Consider the following 25,701-nt stretch of genomic DNA (forward strand, 5'->3'; position numbering starts at 1 on the left):
CTATAAAAGCTCCCCCAACATAGACTCTACCTTTATGTATCTTCACACAGGCATGTGAAGGAGTCAGACAAAAACACAGGTGTGCATGCTGGGGATCGTGAGTTCAGTGGGACTCTAGTAAAGAGTTTCTACAAAGAGTGAAAGGAAAGGAGCTAGGCAAGAATGAGATTAAGATCAGGATAAGGAGATTCAAATTTATCCTATACAAGGCAATAGCAAGATATAAAAGATAAATTAGCAGGAAATACATGGATACATTTCTTTTTTAAGGACAGAATTCCTTTATAAAAGAGATACTTGATCAATGTGACTAAATGAAAAGTTTTTAAAAATTTGTTGGCACCCATTGTGGAAGACAGTGTGGCGACTCCTCAAGGATCTAGAACTAGAAATACCATTTGACCCAGCCATCCCATTACTGGGTATATACCCAAAGGATTATAAATCATGCTGCTATAAAGACACATGCACATGTATGTTTATTGCAGCACTATTCACAATAGCAAAGACTTGGAACCAACCCAAATGTCCATCAGTGACAGACTGGATTAAGAAAATGTGGCACATAAGCACCATGGAATACTATGCAGTCATAAAAAAGGATGAGTTCATGTCCTTTGTAGGGACATGGATGCAGCTGGAAACCATCATTCTGAGCAAGTTATCACAAGGACAGAAAACCAAACACCGCATGTTCTCACTCATAGGTGGGAACTGAGCAATGGACACAGGGTGAACACTTGGACACAGGAAGGGGAACATCACACACCAGGGCCTGTTGTGGGGTTGGGGGAGGGAGGAGGGATAGCACTAGGAGATATACCTAATGTAAATGACAAGTTAATGGGTGCAGCACACCAACATGGCATATGTATGTGTATGTAACAAACCTGCACGTTGTGCACATGTACCCTACAACTTAAAATATCATAATAGAAAAAAAATTTTGTTGGCACAAACATCATGAAGAAAATCAAAAGATGAATGACAAATGTGAAAAATATTATCTACACATATGAAAGACAAGGAGCATATTATCCTCATATAATACAAAAGCAAGTAATCTGAAGACCAGTAACCCATGAGAAAAGTACCCAAAAGATATGAACAGACCCTTCAGAGAAAAAAATGATTTACTATTGACTTTCAAGTAAAGGAAATAAGCTCAACCTTACATTAAAAAATTAAAACAAACACTTGATATACTACATCCAAATTCTGCTCACACACCATATTGGTAAGTATTGTAAGGAATAGGCACTCAAGGCAAAAAGGGTTACTCAAAATGAAAGGAATGTGTTTTAATAATAATCGTTTTAAAGGTATACCCCACTACAGTAAATAGCCTCTAAAATAGCCCCCAATCCCTGCTTCCTGGTATTCATGTCTTTGTATAATCCCCTCTCCTTGAGTGTAGACTGGACTTACTGACTCTCTTGTAACCAAAAGAACATAGCAAAAGGACTGAGATGTTATTTCTGAGATTAAGTTACAAAAGAATTCTGGCTTCCGTCTTACTCACTCTCCTTCTTTCTTCCTTACTTACTCTGAGGAGGACCAACTGCCCCACTGTGAGGTGCCCTGTGAAGTGGATTCTCTCCCAGTTGAGCCTTGAGGTGACTGCAGCCCCAAATGACATTTTGATTACAGCCTTATAAGAGGCTCTGAGCCTGACAGTCCAGCTCAGCCACGCCCAATCCCTGGTCCACAGAAACTGTGAGATAACAAGTGCTTTCTGTTTGAAGCCACTAAGCTTTGGGACAATTTGTTGCACAGCAAGAGATAACTAATACAGACTTTGGTACCTGGAAGTGGGGTGCTACTTTGGTTTTGGAACCAAACATGGGCAGAGGCTGGAAGCATTTTGAGGATTCTGTTAAAGAAAGCTCAAGTTGCCCTGAAAGACTATTAATAGAAATCTGGACTTTGAGGATGCCACCAGTAAGGGCAAAAAATGAAGTCAGGAATATGTCATTAGAAGGTGGTAAAAGAGGGATCCTTTTTATGTCATGGTAGAAAGCTAAACAACACTATTGCCTCCAGTAACATGGAAAGCAGGATATGCATTGAATGAACTGGGTTATCTAGCTTAGATTCCCGAACAAAGTGTTGAAGTTACTGCCTAAGTTGTTACGCTGTTTATTGTAAAATGTGAGATAAATTGAAGGAATAATGGTAAAATGAAAAGAAATCAGGACTGGAGAGGAGAATTCCAGGAAGATGGTGGAGTAGAAAGTAGCAGAAATTATCTTCTGCAGAAACTAGCTGATGTAACTATTCTGGAACTCTGGAGTCTATTCAAAGACTTGCAACTTCCAGACAAAGGCTTGGACAGTTAATTAATTTTGTTCAATTTCAGTTCTTAACCTACTAGCTTGCCCACCCACTAGCTCCAGGGCAGGCAGTTACACATGTGTTCCAGCAGCAGCTTATACACGACTTGTAGAGGCATGGGCAATAAGGAGTCTGTCCTCCAGATATAGAAGATCTGTGCTCTGATGACTGATTGCTACTTCCGAAAGCAAAGACGGAGACAGAAGAGAAGCCATTGTTGCCACCCTCACCACCATTGCTGTAAGCCCCTTCCCCTGTGGCTGAAGCAACTTCTAGAAGATTTAAAAAGCCAACACATTTCCCCTCTTCAGTTTTCTCTTTTTCCCCTTTTGGGAGTCAAGACATTTAAGGACTAGGACATTCAAAAGCAACTACATATAAAAGACAATTTAGAAAGTAATTACACATATTTAGAGAAAGGTGCCAGCTGAGAAAAGATATAAGAAACCTTAAACTTACTGATCCCAGGCACACAGAGAGCCTATATCAATTTAAAAAAGAAAGAAAAGCAAACTCTGAGAAAGGAGAATCTGATTTCCAGACTTTCCACATTATAAGATTCAAATCTCCAGTTTTCAACAACAGCAACAAAAAATCACAAGGCATAAAAAGAAACAAAACAGTATGGCCCATACAAAGGGCAAAAACAAATCAACAGAAAATGTCTCTAAGGAAGACCAGATGGTGGACTTACCAAAGGCTTTAAAACAACTGTCTTAAAGATCCTCAAAAAACTAAAGGAAAACATGGAGAAAAATGTTTTAAATGTATACGAACAAAGAAATATCAATAAAGAGAAAGCATTTTTTAAAAATCTCAAAAGTGGGCCGGGCGCGGTGGCTCAAGCCTGTAATCCCAGCACTTTGGGAGGCCGAGACGGGCGGATCACGAGGTCAGGAGATCGAGACCATCCTGGCTAACATGGTGAAACCCTGTCTCTACTAAAAATACAAAAAAAACTAGCCAGGCATGGTGGCGGACACCTGTAATCCCAGCTACTCGGGAGGCTGAGGCAGGAGAATGGCGTGAACCCGGGAGGCGGAGCTTGCAGTGAGTTGAGATCTGGCCACTGCACTCCAGCCTGGGTGACAGAGCGAGACTCCATCTCAAAAAAAAAAAAAAAAAAAAAAAATCTCAAAAGTGGTTCAGAGCTAAAAAGTGCAATATCTGAATTGAAAAATTCACTATAGGGATTGAAAGGCAGATTTGAGAAGGCAGAGAAAGAATAAGAAAACTTGAAGATAGGACAATTGAAGTTATTAAGTCTGAGAAATAGAAAAGACAGAAAAAAAAGTGAATACAGCCTAAGGGATGTGTGAGACACCATTAAGCTGACCAACATGTATGTAATGAAAATCTCAGAAAGAGAAGAGAGAAAGAAAAGACAGCCAAACATTTCTGAAATTTGATGAAAGACATGAATATAGAAATCCAAGAAGCTAAACTGATGCTAATAGGATGAAATCAGAAGCCAGTATCAAGACATACTATAATTAAACTGTCAAAAGACAAAGACAAAGAATCTTCAGGCCAGGCATGGTGGTTCATGCCTGTAATCTCAGCACTTTGGGAGGTCAAGGCGGGTGGATCACTGGAGGTCAGGAGTTTGAGACCAGCCTGGTCAACATGGCGAAACCCCGTCTCTACTACAAATACAAAAATTAGCCGGGTGTGGTGGCTCACTCCTGTAATCCCAGCTAGACGGGAGGCGGAGGTTGCAGTGAGCCAAGATTGCGCGACTGCACTCCAGCTTGGGTGACAGAGCAAGACTCCATCTCAACAAAGAAAAAGAATCTTCAAAGCAGCAAGACTGATGCAAGCGTTACATACAAGTGTTCCTCAATAAGGGTATCAGTAGATTTCTCATCAGAAACTTTGGAGGCTAGAAAGCAGTATAGGATGATACATTTCAAGTACTGAAAAAGAGAAACTATCAACTAGAATTCTACATACAGCAAACTGTCCTTCAAATGTGAGGTACAAAGTAACACATCCCGAGATAAACAAAAGCTAAGGAAGGTCATTACCACTAGACCTGCTGTTCAAGAAATGGTAAAGGTATTTCTTCAGGTTAAAATGAAAAGACACTAGAAGTTAACATGAAACCATATGAGGAAATAAAGGTCTTAGTTAAGACAAATATAGACAATTATAAAAATTAGTATTATTGTAACTTTGGTTTGAAACTTCACTATTTGTTTTCTACATGATATGAGACAAATTTTTAAGGTTATTAGTCTAAAAGTTAGTATCGCTGTAATTTGGTAACTCCACTTTTTGTTTTCTACATGATTTAAGAGAGTAATGCAAAAAACTCAGTTATTAGTCTATGTTTCTGGACACATTATACATACAGATGTAACATTGTGACATCAATAACTGAAAGTAGTTATTGAGGGGGACAAAGTTGCACATGAGTAGAATTTTTGTAGTTATTAAACTAGTATAAATTCAAATTAGAGTGTTATAACATTAGAATGTTAAATGTTATACCCATGATAACAACAAAGAAAATAGTTATAGAAGATACATGAAGGGAAAGAAAAAGGGAATTAAAACATCTCATGACCAAAAATAAAAAAAAAAGACCAATGCAGGAAATGAGGAACAAAACAGCTATCAGACATGTAGAAAACAAACAGCAAAATAACAGAAGGGAGCCCTGCTGTATAGGTAATTATTTTAAATGTAAATGGATTAAATTCTCCAATCAAAAGACAGAGGCTGGCATAATGGATTTTTTAAAAAGGAATCCAACTATAGGCTGTCCACAAGAGATTCACTTTAGATCCAAAGACACAAAGAGGTTCAAAGTAGAGGGATGAAGAAAGATATTATATGTAAACAGTAACCAAAAGGGAGCAGAGGAGCTATACTAATATAAGGCAAGATAGATTTGACATTTTAAAACATTACAGAGGACATAGAATAACATTATATATTAATAAAAAATTTAATGCAGCAAGAAGATATAATAATTATAAATATTTACATACCAGCAACAGACCATTAAACATAGGAAGCAAAAATTGCAAAAAGATAAACAATATTGACAACTTTTAGGTAGACTGACTAAAGAAAACAGATGTCTCAAACAAATCAGAAATGAAAGAGGGCATATTACTAGCAATAAAAGGGATTACAAGAGCTAGCAGAGTCACACATTCCAGCAGTTCCAGCTACTCAGGAGTCTGAGGTGAGAGGATTTCAAGGAGTTCAGGTCCAGCCTGGGCAATATAGTGAGATCCCACTTCTCAAAAGAAAAAAAAAAAAGAGGAAAGAAAATAAAAAAGGATTATAAGCAAGGACTATGAACAACTGTATGCCAAGAAATCGGATAACCTAGATAAAAGACTTATACAATGAAAACTACAAAACACTGCTGAGGGAAATTTATAAAGACATAAATATATGGGAAAAGATTCCATGTGTGTGAGTTGGAGGGCTTAATATTGTTAAAAATGTCAACAGTACCCAAAATGATAGAAAGATTCAATGTAATCCCTATTAAAACCTTAGTAGCATTTTTTGCAGAAATATAAAAATCATCCTCAAATTCACATGGAATCTTGAGCAAAACAGCCTAGAAAAAGAAGAGCAAAGTTGGAGTACTTAAATTTCTTCATTTCAAAATTTACTACAAAACCACAGTAAACAAAACAGTGTGGTGCGGGCTATTCTATTCCAAATGATTTCTTAGCTATGACACCAAATGCACAGGCAACAACAAAAAATTGGGCCAGGTGTGGTGACTCATGCCTGTAATCCCAGCACTTTGGGAGGTCGAGGTGGGTAAATCACTTGAGGTCAGGAGTTCGAGACCAGCCTGGCCAACACGATGAAAGCCCATCTCTAATAAAAATACAAAAATGAACTCGGTGTGGTGGCACGCACCTGTAATCTCAGCTACCCAGGAGGCTGAGGCTCGACAATTGCTTGAACCCAGGAGGTAGAGGTTACAGTGAACTGAGATCATGCCACTGCACTCCAGACTGGGTGACAGACAAACAAACAAAAAAAGAGGTGGTGCCTAAGATGGCCGACTAGGAACAGCTCCAACCTCCAGCTCCCAGCCTGAGTGACACAGAAGACGGCTGCTTTCTGCATTTTCAACTGAGGTACTGGGTTCATCTCATTGGGGCGTGTCAGACAGTTGATGCTGGTGTGGGTGCAGCCCGACCAGGGAGAGCTGAAGCAGGGCGAGGCATCACCTCACCTGGGAAGCGCAAGGGGGGAAGGGAATTCCTTTTCCTAGCCAAGGGAAATTGAGACACACAACACCTGGAAAATTGGGTAACTCCCACCCTTATACTAAGCTTTACCAAGGGCCTTAGCAAATGGCACACCAGGAGATTATATCCCACACCTGGCTGGGAGGGTCCCACACCCACGAAGCCTCCATCATTGCTAGCACAGCAGTCGGAGATCTAAGTGCAAGGTGGCAGCGAGGCTGGGGTAAGGGTGCCCGCCATTGCTGAGGATTCGGTAGATAAATAAAGCTGTTGGGAAGCTCGAATTGGGTGGAGCCCACTGCGGCTCAAAGACGCATGCCTGCCTCTGTAGACTCCACCTCTGGGGAGGGCATAGCTAAACAAAAAGCAGCAGAAACCTCTGCAGATGTAAAAGTCCCTGTCTGACAGCTTTGGAGAGAGCAGTGGTTCTCCCAGCACAGAGGTTGAGATCTGAGAACGGACAGACTGCCTGCTCAAGTGGGTCCCTGACCCCTGAGTAGCCTAACTGGGAGACATCCCCCACTAGGTGCAGACCAACACATCACACCTCACACGGCTGGGCTGGGTACACCCTGAGACGAAGCTTCCAGAGCAAGAATCAGACAGCAACACTCACTGTTCAGCAATATTCTATCTTCTGCAGCCTCTGCTGCTGATACCCAGGCAAACAGGGTCTGGAGTGGACCTCAAGCAAACTCCAACAGACATGCAGCTGAGGGTCCTGACTGTTAGAAGGAAAACTAACAAACAGGAAGGACACCCACACCAAAACCCCATCAGTACATCACCATCATCAAAGACCAAAGGCAGATAAAACCACAAAGATGGGGAAAAAGCAGTGCAGAAAAGCTGGAAATTCAAAAAATCAGAGCACATCTCCCCCTCCAAAGGAATGCAGCTCATCTCAAGCAATGGAACAAAGCTGGATAGAGAATGACTTTGACGAGTTTAAAGAAGGCTTCAGTTGATCAAACTTCTCAGAGCTAAAGGAGGAACTATGTAATCAGCGCAAAGAAACTAAAAACCTTGAAAAAAGAACGGATGAATGGGTAACTAGAATAATCAATGCAGAGAAGACCTTAAAAGAACTGATAGAGATGAAAACCATGACACAAGAACCACATGACAAATGCACAAGCTTCAGTAACCGACTCAATCAGCTGGAAGAAAGATTATCAGTGATTGAAGATCAAATGAATGAAATGAAGCAAGAAGAGAAATGTAGAGAAAAAAGAGTAAAAAGAAACGAACAAAGCCTCCAAGAAACATGGGATTATGTGAAAAGACCAAATCTACGTCTGATTGGTGTGCCTGAAAGTGACAGGGAAAATGGAACCAAGCTGGAAAACACTCTGTAGGATATCATCCAGGAGAACTTCCCCAACCTAGTAAGGCAGGCCAACATTCAAATTCAGGAAATACACAGAATGCCACAAAGATACTCCTCAAGAAGAGCAACTCCAAGACACATAATTGTCAGATTCAACAAACTTGAAATGAAGGGAAAAATCTTAAGGGCAGCCAGAGAGAAAGGTCAGGTTACCCACAAAGGGAAGCCCATCAGACTAACAGCAGATCTCTCGGCAGAAACTCTACAAGCCAGAAGAGAGCAGGGCCAATATTCAACATTCTTAAAGAAAAGAATTTTCAACCCAGAATTTCATATCCAGCCAAACTAAGTTTCATAAGTGAAGGAGAAATAAAATCCTTTACAGACAAGCAAATGCTTAGAGATTTTGTCACCACCAGGTCTGCCCTACAAGAGATCCTGAAGGAAGCACTCAACATGGAAAGAACAACAGGTAGCAGCCATTGCAAAAACATGCCAAACTGTAAAGACCATCGATGCTAGGAAGAAACTGCATCAACTAATGAGCAAAATAACCAGCTAATATCATAATGACACGATCAAGTTCACACATAACAATATTAACCTTAAATGTAAATGGACTAAATGGTCCAATTAAAAGACACAGACTGGCAAACTGGATAAAGAGTCAAGACCCATCAGTGTGTTGTATTTCAGAGACCCATCTCACATGCAGACACACACATAGGCTCAAAATAAAGGGATGGAGGAAGATCTACCAAGTAAATGGAAAACAAACAAACAAAAAAAGCAGGGGTTGCAATCCTAGTGTCCGATAAAACAGACTTTAAAGTACCAAAGACCAAAAGAGACAAAGAAGGCCATTACATAATGGTAAAGGGATCAATTAATGAGGAAGAGTTAACTATCCTAAATATATATGCACCCAATACAGGAGCACCCAGATTCATAAAGCAAGTCCTCAGAGACTTACAAAGAGACTTAGACTCCCATACAATAATAATGGGAGACTTTCACACCCCACTGTCAACATTAGACAGATCAATGAGACAGAAAGTTAACAAGGATATCCAGGAATTGAACTCAACTCTGCACCAAGCGGACCTAATAGACATCTACAGAACTCTCCACCCCAAATCAGAATATACATTCTTCTTAGCACCACATCATACTTATTTCAAAATTGACCACATAGTTGGAAGTAAAGCACTCCTCAGCAAATGTACAAGAACAGAAATTATAACAAACTGTCTCTCAGACCACAGTGCAATCAAACTAGAACTCAGAACTAAGAAACTCAATCAAAACTGCTCAACTACATGGAAACTGAACAACCTGCTCCTGAATGACTACTGGGTACATAACAAAATAAAGGCAGAAATAAAGATGTTCTTTGAAACCAATGAGAACAAAGATATAACATACCAGAATCTCTGGGACACATTTAAAGCAGTGTGTAGCGGGAAATTTATAGCACTAAATGCCCACAAGAGAAAGCAGGAAAGATCTAAAATTGACACCCTAACATCACAATAAAAGAACTAGAGAAGCAAGAGCAAACACATTCAAAAGCTAGCAGAAGGCAAGAAATAACTAAGATCAGAGCAGAACTGAAGGAGATAGAGACACAAAAAACCCTCCAAAAAATCAATGAATCCAGGAGTTGGTTTTTTGAAAAGATCAACAAAATTGAAAGACCGCTAGCAAGACTAATAAAGAAGAAAAGAGAGAAGAATCAAATAGACGCAATAAAAAATGATAAATGGGATATCACCACCGACCCCACAGAAATACAAACTACCATCAGAGAATACTATAAACACCTCTATGCAAATAAACTAGGAAACCTAGAAGAAATGGATAATTTCCTGGACACTTACACTCTCCCAAGACTAAACCAGGAAGAAATTGAATCCCTGAATAGACCAATAGCAGGCTCTGAAATTGAGGCAATAATTAATAGCCTACCAACCAAAAAAAGTACAGGACCAGACGGATTCACAGCCGAATTCTACCAGAGGTACAAGGAAGAGCTGGTACCATTCCTTCTGAAACTATTCCAATCAACAGAAAAAGAGGGAATCCTCCCTAACTCATTTTATGAGGCCAATATCATCCTGATACCAAAGTCTGGCAAAGACACAACAAAAACAGAGAATTTTAGACCAATATCCCTGACAAACATCGATGCAAAAATCCTCAATAAAATACTGGCAAACCGAATCCAGCAGCACATCAAAAAGCTTATCCACCATGATCAAGTGGGCTTCATCCCTGGGATGCAAGGCTGGTTCAACATATGCAAATCAATAAACGTAATCCAGCATATAAACAGAACCAAAGACAAAAGCCACACAATTATCTCAACAGATGCAGAAAAGGCCTTTGACAAAATTCAACAGCCCTTCATGCTAAAAACTCTCAATAAATTTGGTATTGATGGACCGTATCTCAAAATAATAAGAGGTATTTATGACAAACCCACAGCCAATATCATATTGAATGGGCAAAAACTGGAAGCATTCCCTTTGAAAACTGGCACAAGACAGGGATGCTCTCTCTCACAACTTCTATTCAACAAAGTGTTGGAAGTTCTGGCTAGGACAATCAGGCAAGAGAAAGAAATCAAGGGTATTCAGTTAGGAAAAGAAGAAGTCAAATTGTCCCTGTTTGCAGATGACATGATTGTATATTTAGAAAACCCCACTGTCTCAGCCCAAAATCTCCTTAAGCTGATAAGCAACTTCAGCAAAGTCTCAGGATACAAAATCAATGTGCAAAAATCACAAGCATTCTTATACACCAGTAACAGACAAACAGAGAGCCAAATCATGAATCAACTCCCATTCACAAAAGCTTCAAAGAGAATAAAATACCTAAGAATCCAATTTACAAGGGATGCAAAGGACCTCTTCAAGGAGAACTACAAACCACTGCTCAGTGAAATAAAAGAGGACACAAACAAATGGAAGAACATACCATGCTCATGGATAGGAAGAATCAATATTGTGAAAATGGCCATACTGCCCAAGGTAATTTATAGATTCAATGTCATCCCCATTAAGCTACAAATGACTTTCTTCACAGAATTGGAAAAAAATGCTTTAAAGTTCATATGGAACCAAAAATACCTCGTATTGCCAAGACAATCCTAAGCCAAAAGAACAAAGCTGGAGGCATCATGCTACCTTAACTCAAACTATACTTCCAAGGCTACAGTAACCAAAACAGCATGGTACTGGTACCAAAACAGAGATATAGACCAATGGAACAGAACAGAGCCCTCATAAATAATACCACACATCTACAGCCATCTGATCTTTGACAAACCTGACATAAACAAGAAATGGGGAAAGGATTCCCTATTTAATAAATGGTGCTGTGAAAATTGACTATCCATAAGTAGAAAGCTGAAACTGGATCCTTTCCTTACTCCTTATACGAAAATTAATTCAAGATGGATTAGAGACTTAAATGTTAGACCTAAAACCATAAAAATCCTAGAAGAAAACCTACGTAATATCATTCAGGACATAGGCATGGGCAAGGACTTCATGTCTGAAACACCAAAAGCAACAGCAACAAAAGCCAAAATTGACAAATGGGATCTAATTAAACTAAAGAGCTTCTGCACAGCAAAAGAAACTACCATCAGAATGAACAGGCAACCTACAGAATGGGAGAAAATTTTTGCAATCTATTTATCTGACAAAGGGCTAATATCCAGAATCTACAAAGAACTCAAACAAATTTACAAGAAAAAAGCAAACAACCCCATCAAACAGTGGGCAAAGGATATGAACAGACACTTCTCAAAAGAAGACATTCATACAGCCAACAGACACATGAAAAAATGTTCATTATCACTCGCCATCAGAGAAATGCAAACCAAAACTACAATGAGATACCATCTCACACCAGTTAGAATGGCAATCATTAAAAAATCAGGAAACAACAGATGCTGGAGAGGATGTGGAGAAATAGGAACACTTTTACACTGTTGGTGGGACTGTAAACTAGTTTAACCATTGTGGAAAACAGTGTGGCGATTCCTCAAGGATCTAGAACTAGAAATACCATAGGACCCAGCCATCCCATTACTGGGTACATACCCAAAGGATTATAAATCATGCTGCTATAAAGACACATGCACATGTATGTTTATTGCGGCACTATTCACAATAGCAAAGACTTGCAATCAACCCAAATGTGCATCAATGACAGACTGGATTAAGAAAATGTGGCACATATACACCAAGGAATACTATGCAGTCATAAAAAAGGATGAGTTTGTGTCCTTAGTAGGGACATGGATGCAGCTGGAAACCATCATTCTCAGCAAACTATCACAAGAACAGAAAACCAAACACCGCATGTTCTCACTCATAGGTGGGAATTGATCAATGAGATCACTTGAACACAGGAAGGGGAACATCACACATTGGGGCCTATTGTGGGGAGGGGACAGACGGGAGGGAGAGCATTAGGAGATATACCTAATGTAAATGACGAGTTAATGGGTGCAGCACACCAACATGGCACATCTATACATATGTAACAAACCTGTACGTTGTGCACATGTACCATAGAACTTAAAATATAATAATAAAAAATAAAATATAAATAAAAAAATGAAAAAAAAAGAAAAGAAAAAATAGACGAATTGGGCATCATGAAAATTTAAAATTTTTGTGCCTCAAAGGACACTACCAGCAGAGTAAAAAAGCCACCTCCAGTATCGGAGAAAATATTTGTAAATCACATATCTGGCAAGGGATTAATATACAGAATATAGTGAGAACTTCTAAAACCCAACAACACACACAAAAATAAACAAACTGATTCAAAAATAGGTAAAGGACTTGGATAGACAGTTCTCCAAAGAAGATATACAAACGGCCAATAAGCATGTGAAAAGATGTTCAACCCCATTAGTCATCAGAGAAATACAAATAAAAACCAAATGAGATACCACCTTCACACACATTAGGATGGCTACTATAAAAAACAAACAACAAAATGGAAATAGACAAATGTTGGCAAGGATGCGGACAAACTCGAAACGGTGTACTGTTGGTGGAAATGTAACATGTTGCAGCTGCTGTGGAAAACAGTATGGTGGTTCCTCAGAAATTAAAACCAGAATTACCATATGAACCAGTGCTTCTACTTGAGGGTATATACCCCAAAGAATTGAAAGCAGAATCCTGAAGAGACATTTGTACACCCATGTTCATAGCAGCATTATTCACAATAGCCAAATGGTAGAAGCAACTCCAGTATCCATTGATGGGTGAATAATGTGGGGTGTGCATATACACATACACATATATGTATACATATATACACACACATACACACATACACATACATACATACATACACAATGGAATATTATTCAGCCTTAAAAAAGAAGGAAATTCTGACATGTTACTACTTGGATGAACTTTGAGGACATCAAGCTAAGTGAAGTAAACCAGTATCTGAAAGACAAATACTGTGTGATCCAACTGATATCAGGTACCTAGAGTAGTCAAATGCGTAGAGACCAAAAGTAGAATGGTGGTAGTCAAGAGCCGGAGGGAGAAATTGGGAACTGTTATTTAATGAGTATAGAGTTTCAGTTTTTAGGATGAAAAGTATTGTGAAGATAGATGGTGACGATGTTTGCATAACAATATGAGTGTACTTAATACCAGTAAACTGGACACTTAACAATGGTTAAGAAGGTAAATATTATGTGTATTTTACCACAATTTTACAAATTTTTTAAGAAATCAGGACTTGATGTTTTTGAAAATTCTCAGACTCTCCAGATTTAGAAAATGCTATCATTAAGAAATAGCTCCTGACCAAGCATGGTGGCTCATGCCTGTAATCCCAACACTTTGGGAGGCCAAGGTGGGTGGATCACCTGAGCTCAGGAGTTCAGGACCAGCCTGGCCAACATGGTGAAACCCCATCTCCACTAAAAATAGAAAAATTAGCCAAGTGTGGCGGCGTGTGCCTGTAATCCCAGCTACCTGGGAGACTGAGGCAGGAGAATTGCTTGAACCCGGGAGACGGAGGCTGCAGTAAGTCGACATTGCACCACCACACTCCAGCCTGGGTGACAGTGACACTCCATCTCAAAAAAAAAAAAAAAAAAAAAAAAATAGCTCCCAAGAAAAGTTCATACTGTGGGCACTGCCAGGAGAACCCTGGTCTAAAGGTGACACTAAGAATGTGACTGTAAAAACTTCTGTTATATTAAAAAAGATAAAAAGTGGTACCATCAGAGTTCTATTCAATCACACAAAGGGCCTTTGAAAAAGATTAAGGGTATGCTTCATAGATCCTCTCAAACAGTAAGGACTTCAGAAAACTTACGTGCCTTACCCTCAAATTTTTAAGCATGAACCAAAGGTAAAGAAAGACTTATCGAGAAAAGATTTCTGGTTTGACTTTTGTGTAACGGAGTAAATGCTAATAAGAGTCACAGGAAGCCCACAAGGTTTTTCCAAGAATTTTATCAGGACGAACTCAGCCAGCTTGAACTGAAAAGGACAGAATGAAAAGTATAGTATGAAATGAAGAAAGGCTATTAGACTGTCAATATGAATGAGAAGAAAAGAAGGCTGAGGCAATTTCCCAACTGTAGTATGTGCTACCTTTCTTGCAAAAGGAAAGGTGACGCTGAGAGTGAAACCTGAGCCCAAAGAGCAGAGCTGAAGGCCATGGAGGATCATTCCTAGGTCTTGAGACCTAATCAAAAAGCTAACACTGGAAGGTCAGGAGTGGTGGTTCATGCCTATAATCTCAGCACTTTGGGAGGCTGAGGCGGGTGGATTGCTTGAGCTCAGGAGTTCAAGACCAGCCTGGGCAACATAGCAAAACCCTGTCTTTACAAAAAATTTAAAAATTAGCCAGGCATGGTGGCATGTGCCTGCAGTTTAGGCTACTCGGGAGTCTAAAGTAGGACAATCGCTTGAGCCCAGGAGATCAAGGCTACAGTGAGCCACAACTGTACCACAGAACTTCACCTGGGCAACGGAGTAAGAAACTATATGAAAAAACAAACAACTTCTCACATTGCAGGAACTGGATTTCAGAATTGCATTGGACCTTTACGCCTCCCATTTCCTCTATTTTAAAGCAAAAATGTCTAAAATGGTTATCCTGTGTCTGTCTCACTACTGTATGTTGGGCTTGGTTGGGGAGGATTTTTACAGATTGAGCGGAACTGCAGAGGAACTACACCTGAGGCGCCTCATCTACACCTGGAGATGATTTAGGTGATGAAATTCTGAACCTTAAGCTGATGCCATAATTGGATTAGACTTTGGGGGACTGGAAAGGGGGATGAGAGTATTGCATGGATGAGGGACATGATCACTGGGGGTAGAAGGAAGACTAGAGTAGACAGCCTCTAAAATAGTCCCCGGTATGCCACAGTTTCTCATATTTATGCCCTAGGCAATCTTTTCCCCTTGATTATGCACTGTACCTAGTGACTCTTCTAACCAAAATAATACGGTAAAAATGATGAGATGTCGGTTCCCAGATTAAGTTATAAAAGGACTCTGGTTTCCATCTGGCTACATTCTCTCTTGCTTTTTCCCTCACTCACTCTAAGGAATACCAACTGTCACACTGTAGGCTGCCCTGTGGAGAGGCCTACATGTCTCTCAACAGGAACCCATGTCTCTGTTGAACAGTCGGTAAGGATCTGAGGCCTACCAACAGCCAGGAGAGTAAACTTGTAAGCAGATCTTCCCCTAGTTGAGTCTTAGGATGACTGCAATCCTGGCTGATACCTTAACTGCAGCCTTGTGAGAGAGACTGACCCAGAGGACACAACTAAGCTGAGCCTGGATTCCTGATCCAAAGAAACTGAAATAATAAATGTTTGTTGTTTGATGTTGCTAAGTTTGGGGGGAATTTGTTATACAGAAATAGAACTAATACAACCACAGTGAAGGTTTAGCAATCCATTGATGGCAAAAAGCATTCTTGATAAAAATGTCTTTCAATTTTTTAAATAATTTTTAAGTTTTAAGAAAGTTAAATTTTTTTAACAATTTGTAATGTTTATGTTCAATACATACCTAATATACATATTATATTCATATTATACATGCATATATTTTAAGAACATTGGGACATTTACAAAAGTTAACTCTATATTGGCCCTTAAAAAAACAATATATTCCACAAAGTATCATGAAACTAGTACAGATAAAATTATCTGATCAAATGGGGAAAAATACCCTAGAAATATTTTTACAACTTTCTTAAAAACTCTTGGGACAAAAGGAAATCAAGATCAAAATTACACAATTTCTTTAAAAAAAATGATAGCAGAAAAAGATTTATCAGACCTTATAGATAACCATAGTGCTCAGAGGAAAATATATAACATTAATTAAATATTTATGTTCATTTATGTTATTCACATAGGAACAAAAGTTTAAGTTTCCAATTCAAGAAATTGGAGGGCACCAACAAACCATTTAGCTAATTAGTAGTCTAAACAACAACAACAAAAAAACACAAATAAAAAAAATTAGAATGTGGAGATAACAGATTCAGAGAAAATATAAAACAAATTATAACAGATTGCTTTTCTCATCTCTACATATTTATTTGAGACAGAGTCTCTGTCACGTAGACTGGGGTACAGTAGCATGATCATAGCTCACTGCAACCTCGAACTCCTGGACTCAAGTGATCCTCTTGCCTCAGCCTTCCAAGTAGCTGAGACTACAAGTGTGTACCATGACGCCCAGCTAATTTTTAAATTTTTTTGTAGAGACAGAGTCTTGCTGTGTTGCCCAGGCTGGTCTTCAGCTCCTGGCCTCAAGAGATTATCCCATCTTGGCCTTTCAGAGCACTGAGATTTCAGGCATAAGCCATAGCTCCTGGCCCCTGAAGACAGTAAATCTAAATGGACAAATTATGATACAAAAAAAAAAAAATTGATCGTCAGAAAGCTACACCTCAAAATGCACCAGGCCAATAAATTTTTAGTAAGTTCACTTTCACTACTATTACTTAGCACTGTCATAGAAGGAATAGCAAACGCAATTAGGAAAGAGAAAGAAAAATGGGGTCTTAAATTGGAAAGGAAGAGGCAATACTTTCATTATTTGTAGGAGACACATGCCTATTAAGCCTTCTTAGGTTCTGGAGGCCACACATTCCACAACGAGGTGTACTGATCTGGCCTACGTATCAGGCAATATAAGAGGCTGCTAGCTTTGAGTGGGGCTGGGAATAAGAGCTCTTTAGAAGGTACATCCTGCAGTGCAAGTGGCCCAGCCACTTGAGTTATACAACCCAGCAGACCCTATGGTGTTATGTGTATCAGTTGTGATAAAAAGTGCAGTGTGTTTACAGTAAAATCTAGAGGAAGAATCACAGTGCAGAACCTGGGATCCATGACATCTGTAGCATAAAATTATACGACTTTTTAAAAACAGCTTCTGGGCCAGGCGTGGTAGCTCAGGCCTGTATTCCAAGCACTTTGGGAGGCCTATGTGGGTGGATCACCTGAGGTCAGGAGTTCGAGACCAGCTTGGTCAACATGGTGAAACCCTGTTTCTACTAAAAATACAAAATTAGTTGGGCATGGTGGTGTACACCTGTAATCCCAGCTACTGGGGAGGCTGAGGCAGGAGAATCACTTGAACCCCAGAGGCGGAGGTTGCAGTGAGCCAAAATTGTGCCATTGTACTCCAGCCTGGACGACAAGAGCAAAACTTTGTCTCAAAAACAAAACAAAAACAGCTTCTGATATGGTACTGGGACCCAACAGAGATGGAACATTTGGCCATGTGACACTTAGTGACCTTGTGTCCAGAACTGCTGAACTCAGTAAGTCATAAAGTTAAGATGGCTCGCCAACAACCCATTATAAAATAGAAATACTACATACAGGATAATCATGAGCAGGACCACAGGGCACACGTAAGCTACATGAGCGGACCCCCCATCATCCACCACAGTTCACCCAGAATTCTTCCCTAAGTCACACCTATGGCCTACGTACCATAACCTATGAACACACATTTATATCCAATACACATATGTACAACTATGTGAAGGAGGTAGACAAAGCCTGGGTTTTGAGGTAATGAATAGGTTACTCAAGCCAAAAATGAAAGGCAGCTGCATTACAACTTCATTGGCAGGTGGCCTTGAAAGACAGTGGAGAGGGAAAATCTGATGGTCCCAGTTCAGACAATAGTCATCCACCTTGTGTAGAAGGAGGATTGGGCCTGTGATGAGAGTATGTATGTATTTTTGGGCAGTGACAAATGGCTTGGCCTACTGGTCAGACACATGGAAGACTGAAAGATACAGAGACAAGGAGTTCTGGGGTACCAGCATGTAAACAGGCCTGTGAGAATTGGCATGAATGAAGTATAAAGATTGTTGTATCACACATTAATGCTCAGTAGGAAGGTACAAGGGTCTTGGCATGATGCCCAGGCTGGTCTTAAACTCCTGGCCTGAAGCAATTCTCCTACCTTGGCCTCTCAAAGCACTGACATTACAGGCCTGAGCCACAACACCTGGCCCCTGAAAACATTATTAAAATGAATTATCACAGAAGGAGCATTAAACAATCAAGTAAACAAAATGACTTGGTGAGTTAATATTAGCCAGTTTTTGTTACTGGCCACCCCAGCACAATGGCCCATGAATGAAGTGACCAGAGAGGCAGAAATGGAGGCTATACATGGGCTCAGTGGCATGGACTCTCACCAAGGCTGATATAGCTACAGTTGTCTCTGAGTATCCCACTTGCCAGCAACATATATCAGTGCTGAGCCTCCAATGTGACAACCAGTCATTAGATGGAAAGTTGATTATGTTGGGCTCCTTTTATCCTCGAAGGGTCCACAGTGTTTTGTTTTGTTTTGTTTTCTTCCTCACAGCAATTGGTATCCATTCCAGATGTAGGTTTGCCTTTCCTTTCCTCAGGGCCTCAGCCAGCGCTACTAACCAGGGGTTTAAGGAATACCTGATCCATAGGCATGGAATTCTGGACTGTTGTATAAGGGTCATTGTTTTTCTCCTCTCTCTTCCTCGGTATTCAACCCAGACCTTGGCCAGGTAGTCTTGTGTTTACGTCTACCCAAGTCATGATCACTCCAGTCCAGATGAGGTCTGATAAAGGCATATTAAGATTCTTGTCCCAAGGTGACAATGGAGATAAACCTGATGCTGTCACAAGCTCACAGACAGTCACTTCTGTTCTGATTACGAGGCTGTACCTTCCTTCAAACGTACCCTGAAGTTTTCTAAAAGTCACAGCCCAATGTAGTGACCAGAAACTTTGTTTTCCCCTAGTCTTTTTGCCTTTTGTCTTGAGAAGAAGATCCTTTTCCTCAGCCTCTGGTTTCACATGGCAATCAGGATTCATGCTCCTTGTTCATATACTTTAAATTCTCCTTATCTCACAGCAGCTAAACTCCCAGCAAATATTGCCCCTTAAAAAAAACAAGAAACCCACAACACAGAAGCCCTTTGACTTCAGCTCCACTCACTGTTTTGCTTTTCTGTTCTATATTTGGTTCACAGAGAGATTTATCTGCTTCTGAGATTGTGTCTTTTGGTGTTTTAATATTTCATTGAACATTGCTAAGTATTGGAGTGTTTTATATCAAAAACTTATGATTATTGTGATTGGAAACACCCTAAAGGCGGCATTTAAAATATTAATTGAGAAATGTTTTCAGAGAAGTTTAAAAGCATTTGGAAAAAAATAAAATTGGATCCCTACCTCATATCTCTTACTAAAACAAATTGTAAATGGATTAAAGATTTAAACTTTGGGCCGGGCGTGGTGGCTCAAGCCTGTAATCCCAGCACTTTGGGAGGCCGAGACGGGCGGATCACGAGGTCAGGAGATCGAGACCATCCTGGCTAACACGGTGAAACCCCGTCTCTACTAAAAAAATACAAAATTAGCCGGGCGAGATGGCGGGCGCCTGTAGTCCCAGCTACTCAGGAGGCTGAGGCGAGAGAATGGCGTAAACCGGGAGGCGGAGCTTGCAGTGAGCTGAGATCCGGCCACTGCACTCCAGCCTGGGTGACAGAGCGAGACTCCGTCTCAAAAAAAAAAAAAAAAAAAAAAAAAAAGATTTAAACTTTGAAATAAAGCAGCTGAAATATTATAAAATACCTTAGGGTAGACAAAAGTTTTTAAAACAGGACACACAAGTGCTAAGTATAAAGGGAAAAACTGATAAATGTCACTATATTAAAATTAGGAACTTATATTCATCAAAAGACACCATTAAGAGAGTAAAACAGCAAGCCACAGACTAGAAGAAGATATTTGCAAGATGCATATCCAGTAAAGAACTCATATTCTAGAATATATTTTCTTTTAAACTACTAATCAATAAGAGAGAGCAAAAACCAAAACAAAACAGAAAACAAAAAAACAACCAACCAACCCTCAAAAACCTCACCTCATTTTAAAAAATAGGCAAGAAATTGGAACAGGCACTTTACAATATATGATATCTAAGCATCCAATAAACATATGAAAAGGTGCTCATACCACTTGTCATCAGAGAAATACAAACTAAAATCACAATAAGAAACCACCATCCACTCATCTGAATGTTGGTGAGGATGTGGAGACACTAAAACTCTAAAAAATTGCTTATGGGAATGTAAAATGGTAAAACCACTTAGAAAACTGGCAATATGTACTAAAAATAACTGCAGAGCTAGAAAAGGTCATACACATTAAGTCATAGGCCCACCTAAAGTCACATAAAAAGGAAGTAAAAGAAATGTCTATTAGATGTCTGAGCCTTTTTTCTTTACTGCTACTCCTACATAACCCAGGTCTTGTACAAACACACCAATGCCTTAAATAGACTTTATGTCTCTTTCTGGTTCAGTGTTATTTGTGTTTGTTTAAAATGCAAGACTTTATCATAGTCCAGTCCTTGGTCAATTGTCACAGTTTATTGAACCTTAATAGGAACCTAGAACTAAAATATCAGATAAGAATTAGAAGAAGCATCACATAAACTACTAGTGGTTATTTTTCTGATTTTAAGTTGAATAAAATCCTTCCCAATATACATTAGAATTATTTTTTAAACTGATTTGCCTTGCTACTGTTTCTCTTGGTTGAAATCCTTGGGGTTCAGAATATCCTCAAATCCCAACTCTAATAAAAGTTCAGGGCCATGGCCTTGCCTAGTACTTATTTTGTTTCTGATGTCATATGTCTATCACCTTAGATCCCCGACTAATCTCATGTTTGTGAGTCTACTAAACCTGCCAATATTTTATTACTTCAGGATCTCATCTGAAGTCCTTTACTTAGAAATCACCACGGGTTTTTCTTCTAGAAAATGCTTTTCACTCCTGTTGTTCATCAGGATCCAGTAAATCTGCATCACTAGACTAAAATTTATGACCTTTGTGGTCAAAACATTTTAAAGTTTTTCCAAATCTTTGTCTTTTGGGCAATCCTAAACTGCTGCTTTCCCAGTCAGTCCATGGGTGTCCAATCATTTAGACGCACCAAACTTGGACACCTAAACATTCCTGGGATAAATAATATTGCCACATAGATCTGCTAAGTTAATAAGTCTTGCTAATATTGTATTGGAATCTAAAAGTTATACATTAAACGTTCCATTAAAAAGCAGCAACTCAGGGTGTAGTGGCACATGCCTACAGACCCAGCTATTTGGGAGGCTGACATAGGATTGCTTGAACACAGAAGTTCAAGACCAGCCTGCTGGCCAACATTGTAAGACTCTAGCTTTAAAAAAAAAAAAAAAAAAAAAAAAAAAAAGCAGTAGCTTAGAAACCATAAAAGTTTAATTTGTATTCAGTTATTTAATAATAGTAATATTCACCCTGGAGGTCCCTCAACTAATTAGAAATCTTCTTTAAAACACTGAAAAATTTTAGACAGTACCTAAGGGACAGAAAGAAGACTCAAATTTCGGTCAAAAGCCTGACTATTTCAAACAGTTTGCTGGAACAAAGTGAAACAAAGAAATCTTCTCAGATGTCAACCCTTTCCCCAGAGATCAAGAGGCTTGGGCATGGACAGGAACAAGGAAGAGTACACTTCTGAGCTCTGAATCTGCAGGAGAGCGTTTTCTTGATTGATTAAAGCAGCAAAAAAGGATATGAATTACAGCAATCTGGCTAAATGAGAGAATAGGTTAGTAATGACTTTTTCCTCCTTAAGAAATTTTATGACGATTCTACACATGTGGGAATGTCTAGGCTTCTTCAGCACAATTTTCATTTTAAGCTTTGAAACTGTGAAGGCTTCTTCCCTATGAACAATGAAGACTAAGCATCCTTAAACTGAAGTTAATGTTGAATTCAGATAAGCAATAAATGTGTATTATGGATATTGTCACACTGCTTTTTATCAGTTTCGTTCATATTATGCTATTATATATGCCCTATTGCTCATGTTTATTTTAGAAACTGTGACCCAACGTCCTTTGTTCCTCTTCTAATTTAAAAAAAAAAAAAAAAAGGTGTCCCAAGGTTTAGGTTTTTAGGTTTCTTACATTTTGCTATGTTTCTGAGACTGCTCTGCCTCACTTGAGGGTGCTCCTTTCTGTCTCTAAACCTGGGTGTAAAGGTTCACAACAAAAAAATTCTGAGTCAGGAACTTAGAATCTGTAGGATGGAACTGGCCAGAAGGGTTTGAGTGAAGGCAGTGGATGTCAGGACCTAAGGCAGAATGACAATAATCAGGGATACCCCAGAACCCACTTTGCCTCTACCTTTGGCCACCTTGGAGAAGAAACTTACAGGTAAACCATTACGAGTATTAATCCTCACTCATTCTTACCAAATAATAGATGTGGTTTTTTTTTAATCTTAGAAGAGAGAAGGATATTTCTTAGAACCATCACTGTCCTTATGTTATTACCATTATTCTCTCGATCCATGTCATAATTCATTTTTAGCCTTCCACAGCAAATTTCCTACAATAGCCTTCTTGTACTTCCCCGGAATTATATTTGCCCCCAAAGGTAATTTGTTCACCTCTTTTTTTTTTTTTTTTTTAACAAGTAGAACAGTGAATGCCAAAAACTCATAAGAATCATCATAGATAACTGTTAAAAATACAAAAACACCAGTTTCCACCTCTGATTTACTGAATTAAGATCCATGGGAGGAACACAGGGATATCTACCTTTAAAAGAACCCCAAATGTTATCTTGGTTAGATAACTTTAAGATACATTGCAGAAGATCATAGTACTTCTGGTCACACATATAGTGATCATATAGTTTATCATTCAAACAGGACACTATTGAAAGTTAAGGCAGAGCAATTAACAATTCATTGGCATACCTGGCAAAATACTGGTAGTTTGGGGCAATCAGAACATATGGTCATCCTAGTTGTGGATCACCATCTTCCTCCTCACCTACACCCCTTTTTTTAAATAACCTTGAGATAAAATCCTCAAATTTCTCATACCATGCAATTAATCCATTTAATGTGTCCAATTCAATGTTTTTTAGTATATTGAGAGTTTTGCAACCATCACCAGAGTTAACTGAGAACATTTTCATCATTGCCAAAAGAAACCCCATATCCTTTAGCAGTCACCTCCACCTCCCCTCTTATATGTGGAATCATATAATAAGTGGTCTTTCATGACTGGCTTCTTCTACTTACATAATGTTTTCAAGGTTCATACCTGTGGTGTCGGGTATCAGTACTTCATTCCTTTCTATTGCCAAATAATATTCCATTATAAGGATATACCACATTATATTTAGCTATTCATCAGTTGATGAATATTTGGATGGTTTCTACTTTTTAGATATTATGAATAATGCTGCTATGAATGTTTGTGCACAAGTTACATGTGAATGTATGCTTCCATTCCTCTTGGGTGTATACCTATGTTCTTCCCCACCACCCCACCCACTTTTTTGTCACCCCCGTGCAATGCACTTACCTTGGATGACTCTAATAGTTTTCACAAGCCATGCAGAAGAGCAAGACATCAGTAAGAAGGACCTAAAAGGTAGAAAAGTATGTTACTTAGATCAAAGAGCTATTTCTGTCTTAAAACTACATGTATGCCCTTTTTAGCAATGACCCAAATATAGGTTCAGAAATTAGTGATTGAGAAACAGACCCAGTGACGGAAGGAATCAGCCTGCAGTATCAACAGAAGTCCCTGCTGGGCTACTAAGGGTCCTTATTTCAGAGCTTAAAGTCATTTATCTGTGAGCAGATGGACTAATACATTGAAGCTAATATAATGGTTCCAAAAAGCTCCTGGGGTCTTCGTTCTCTGACCAAATATTTGCATCCTGTGTCTTGAATAAAAAGTTTTAATTTCTACTTAATAGTTTACTCACTGATGACTTCTTTAATTTGGTCTTTTTCTTTAAAATGCATGACACAGGCAGGCTAAGATTTCAGGAAATGTGTTTAACCTTATAAAGATCAACACATAGGTGTAATGGTCTTATGTGAGGTGTTGTAAAGTTAGTTGTGTTAAAGTAAAATCAATACCTATAGAAGAGAAAATTAGAAAGAAAACTGCTGATTTTCCATCCCTCTTTCTTTTTTCTTGTCAACAGTCTGTGTAGGTTTGGAACTCTAGGAATCACTACATTATAAAAGTTTCCAGATTTCCATTCTAATGGGTTCCAGGTTCTCCTGTTATGGGGATGAAACTAGCAGACTTAGTAAATCCTTATTTATTTGTCCCAAAGGCCAGGCAATACTCTTTCTTCTCTGGTGCTGGTTTCTATTCCTTCACCACCTCTTCTCACGTTCTTTCGCTGCCCATCATTAATCTTTCAAGCTACAGCTGAGTGGGTTCAGAACAAAACCATCAGAGGAACTGAAAAATGAAATATTTACCTGCACCAATGGGGAAAAAAAGGCCTATCAACTTTATCCTTTCAATGCAATCACATTCTCAAAAATTTTATTCTACTCACTTTCTAGATAGAAGACAGGATGTATACATACACACACATATATATTCACTCTTGGGGTGTGTGTGTGTGTGTGTGTGTGTGTGTGTATTTTACTATCTATCCTCATTTGTAATGAGGTATAATATATAGAGCTCAGTTAGTTACCATGGAGACACTGGTCCTCTGTTTCTTATCACAGAGCCACACTATCGTCTGGTGTCAGCCAAGGAGGGATGACAAAAGCCTCCCCAAGAACCTAGCTCTGCAATTACTGAGCAATCAAGCGCCTCTTTTAATAGAGCATATCCAGGTATACACCGCTCCTCTCCCAGCACTGTCTTCCCTTTTTCCTTTTTAAACTTATACATAGCAGGATGCACTTACCATGTGCAGATATCTTCCTCTGTTGGATGGCTTGTTTATTTAGGATTTCAATGATATTCTTTGGTTTAAATAACAGAGCTCACTATCGTCCTCTTTGTTTTTAAATCTCTAATTTTTAAGCAATTATTTTCTTGTAATGATACACAGTGATCATCCTTTTATGCATTAATCCACTTTTATGGTTTGTCATAATTAATGAAGTGAAGGAGTTGATAAATGAAAATCATAGTCTCTAAATTTTCTTAGTTCTGAATTTTCCTACTTTCTCTAACCAGATTGCTAGCGCTATCAACAAAAAAAAATTTTTAACTTGAATGACCAGCATTCATTCTTTGTCTTTTGGTGGTGATATAAATGAGAAGCTAAATGAATTGAATGCATTTAAGAGGAGAAACAAAAAAGTCTAATTTTTCTTTAAGTATTTTTATTTTATTTGGGGGTTGGCTCCTATTCCAAGGTTTGCTTTTGATGCTCA

At 39.0% G+C, this 25,701-nt stretch overlaps 1 protein-coding gene across 1 annotated transcript in view; it reads right to left on the bottom strand.

The window, feature by feature from the left end:
• Positions 1 to 25,701, bottom strand: part of LOC117088617 — a 121,994-nt gene that overhangs the window by 24,116 nt on the left and 72,177 nt on the right. The window contains exon 3 of the mRNA XM_033219856.1: positions 23,864 to 23,925. Coding sequence (XP_033075747.1) covers positions 23,864 to 23,925 — 62 coding nt within the window. The remainder of the gene's footprint in view (positions 1 to 23,863; positions 23,926 to 25,701) is intronic.

Source organism: Trachypithecus francoisi, unplaced genomic scaffold (assembly GCF_009764315.1).
Source record: "Trachypithecus francoisi isolate TF-2019V2 unplaced genomic scaffold, Tfra_2.0 Lachesis_group10, whole genome shotgun sequence".
Taxonomy (NCBI): Eukaryota; Metazoa; Chordata; class Mammalia; order Primates; family Cercopithecidae; genus Trachypithecus; species Trachypithecus francoisi.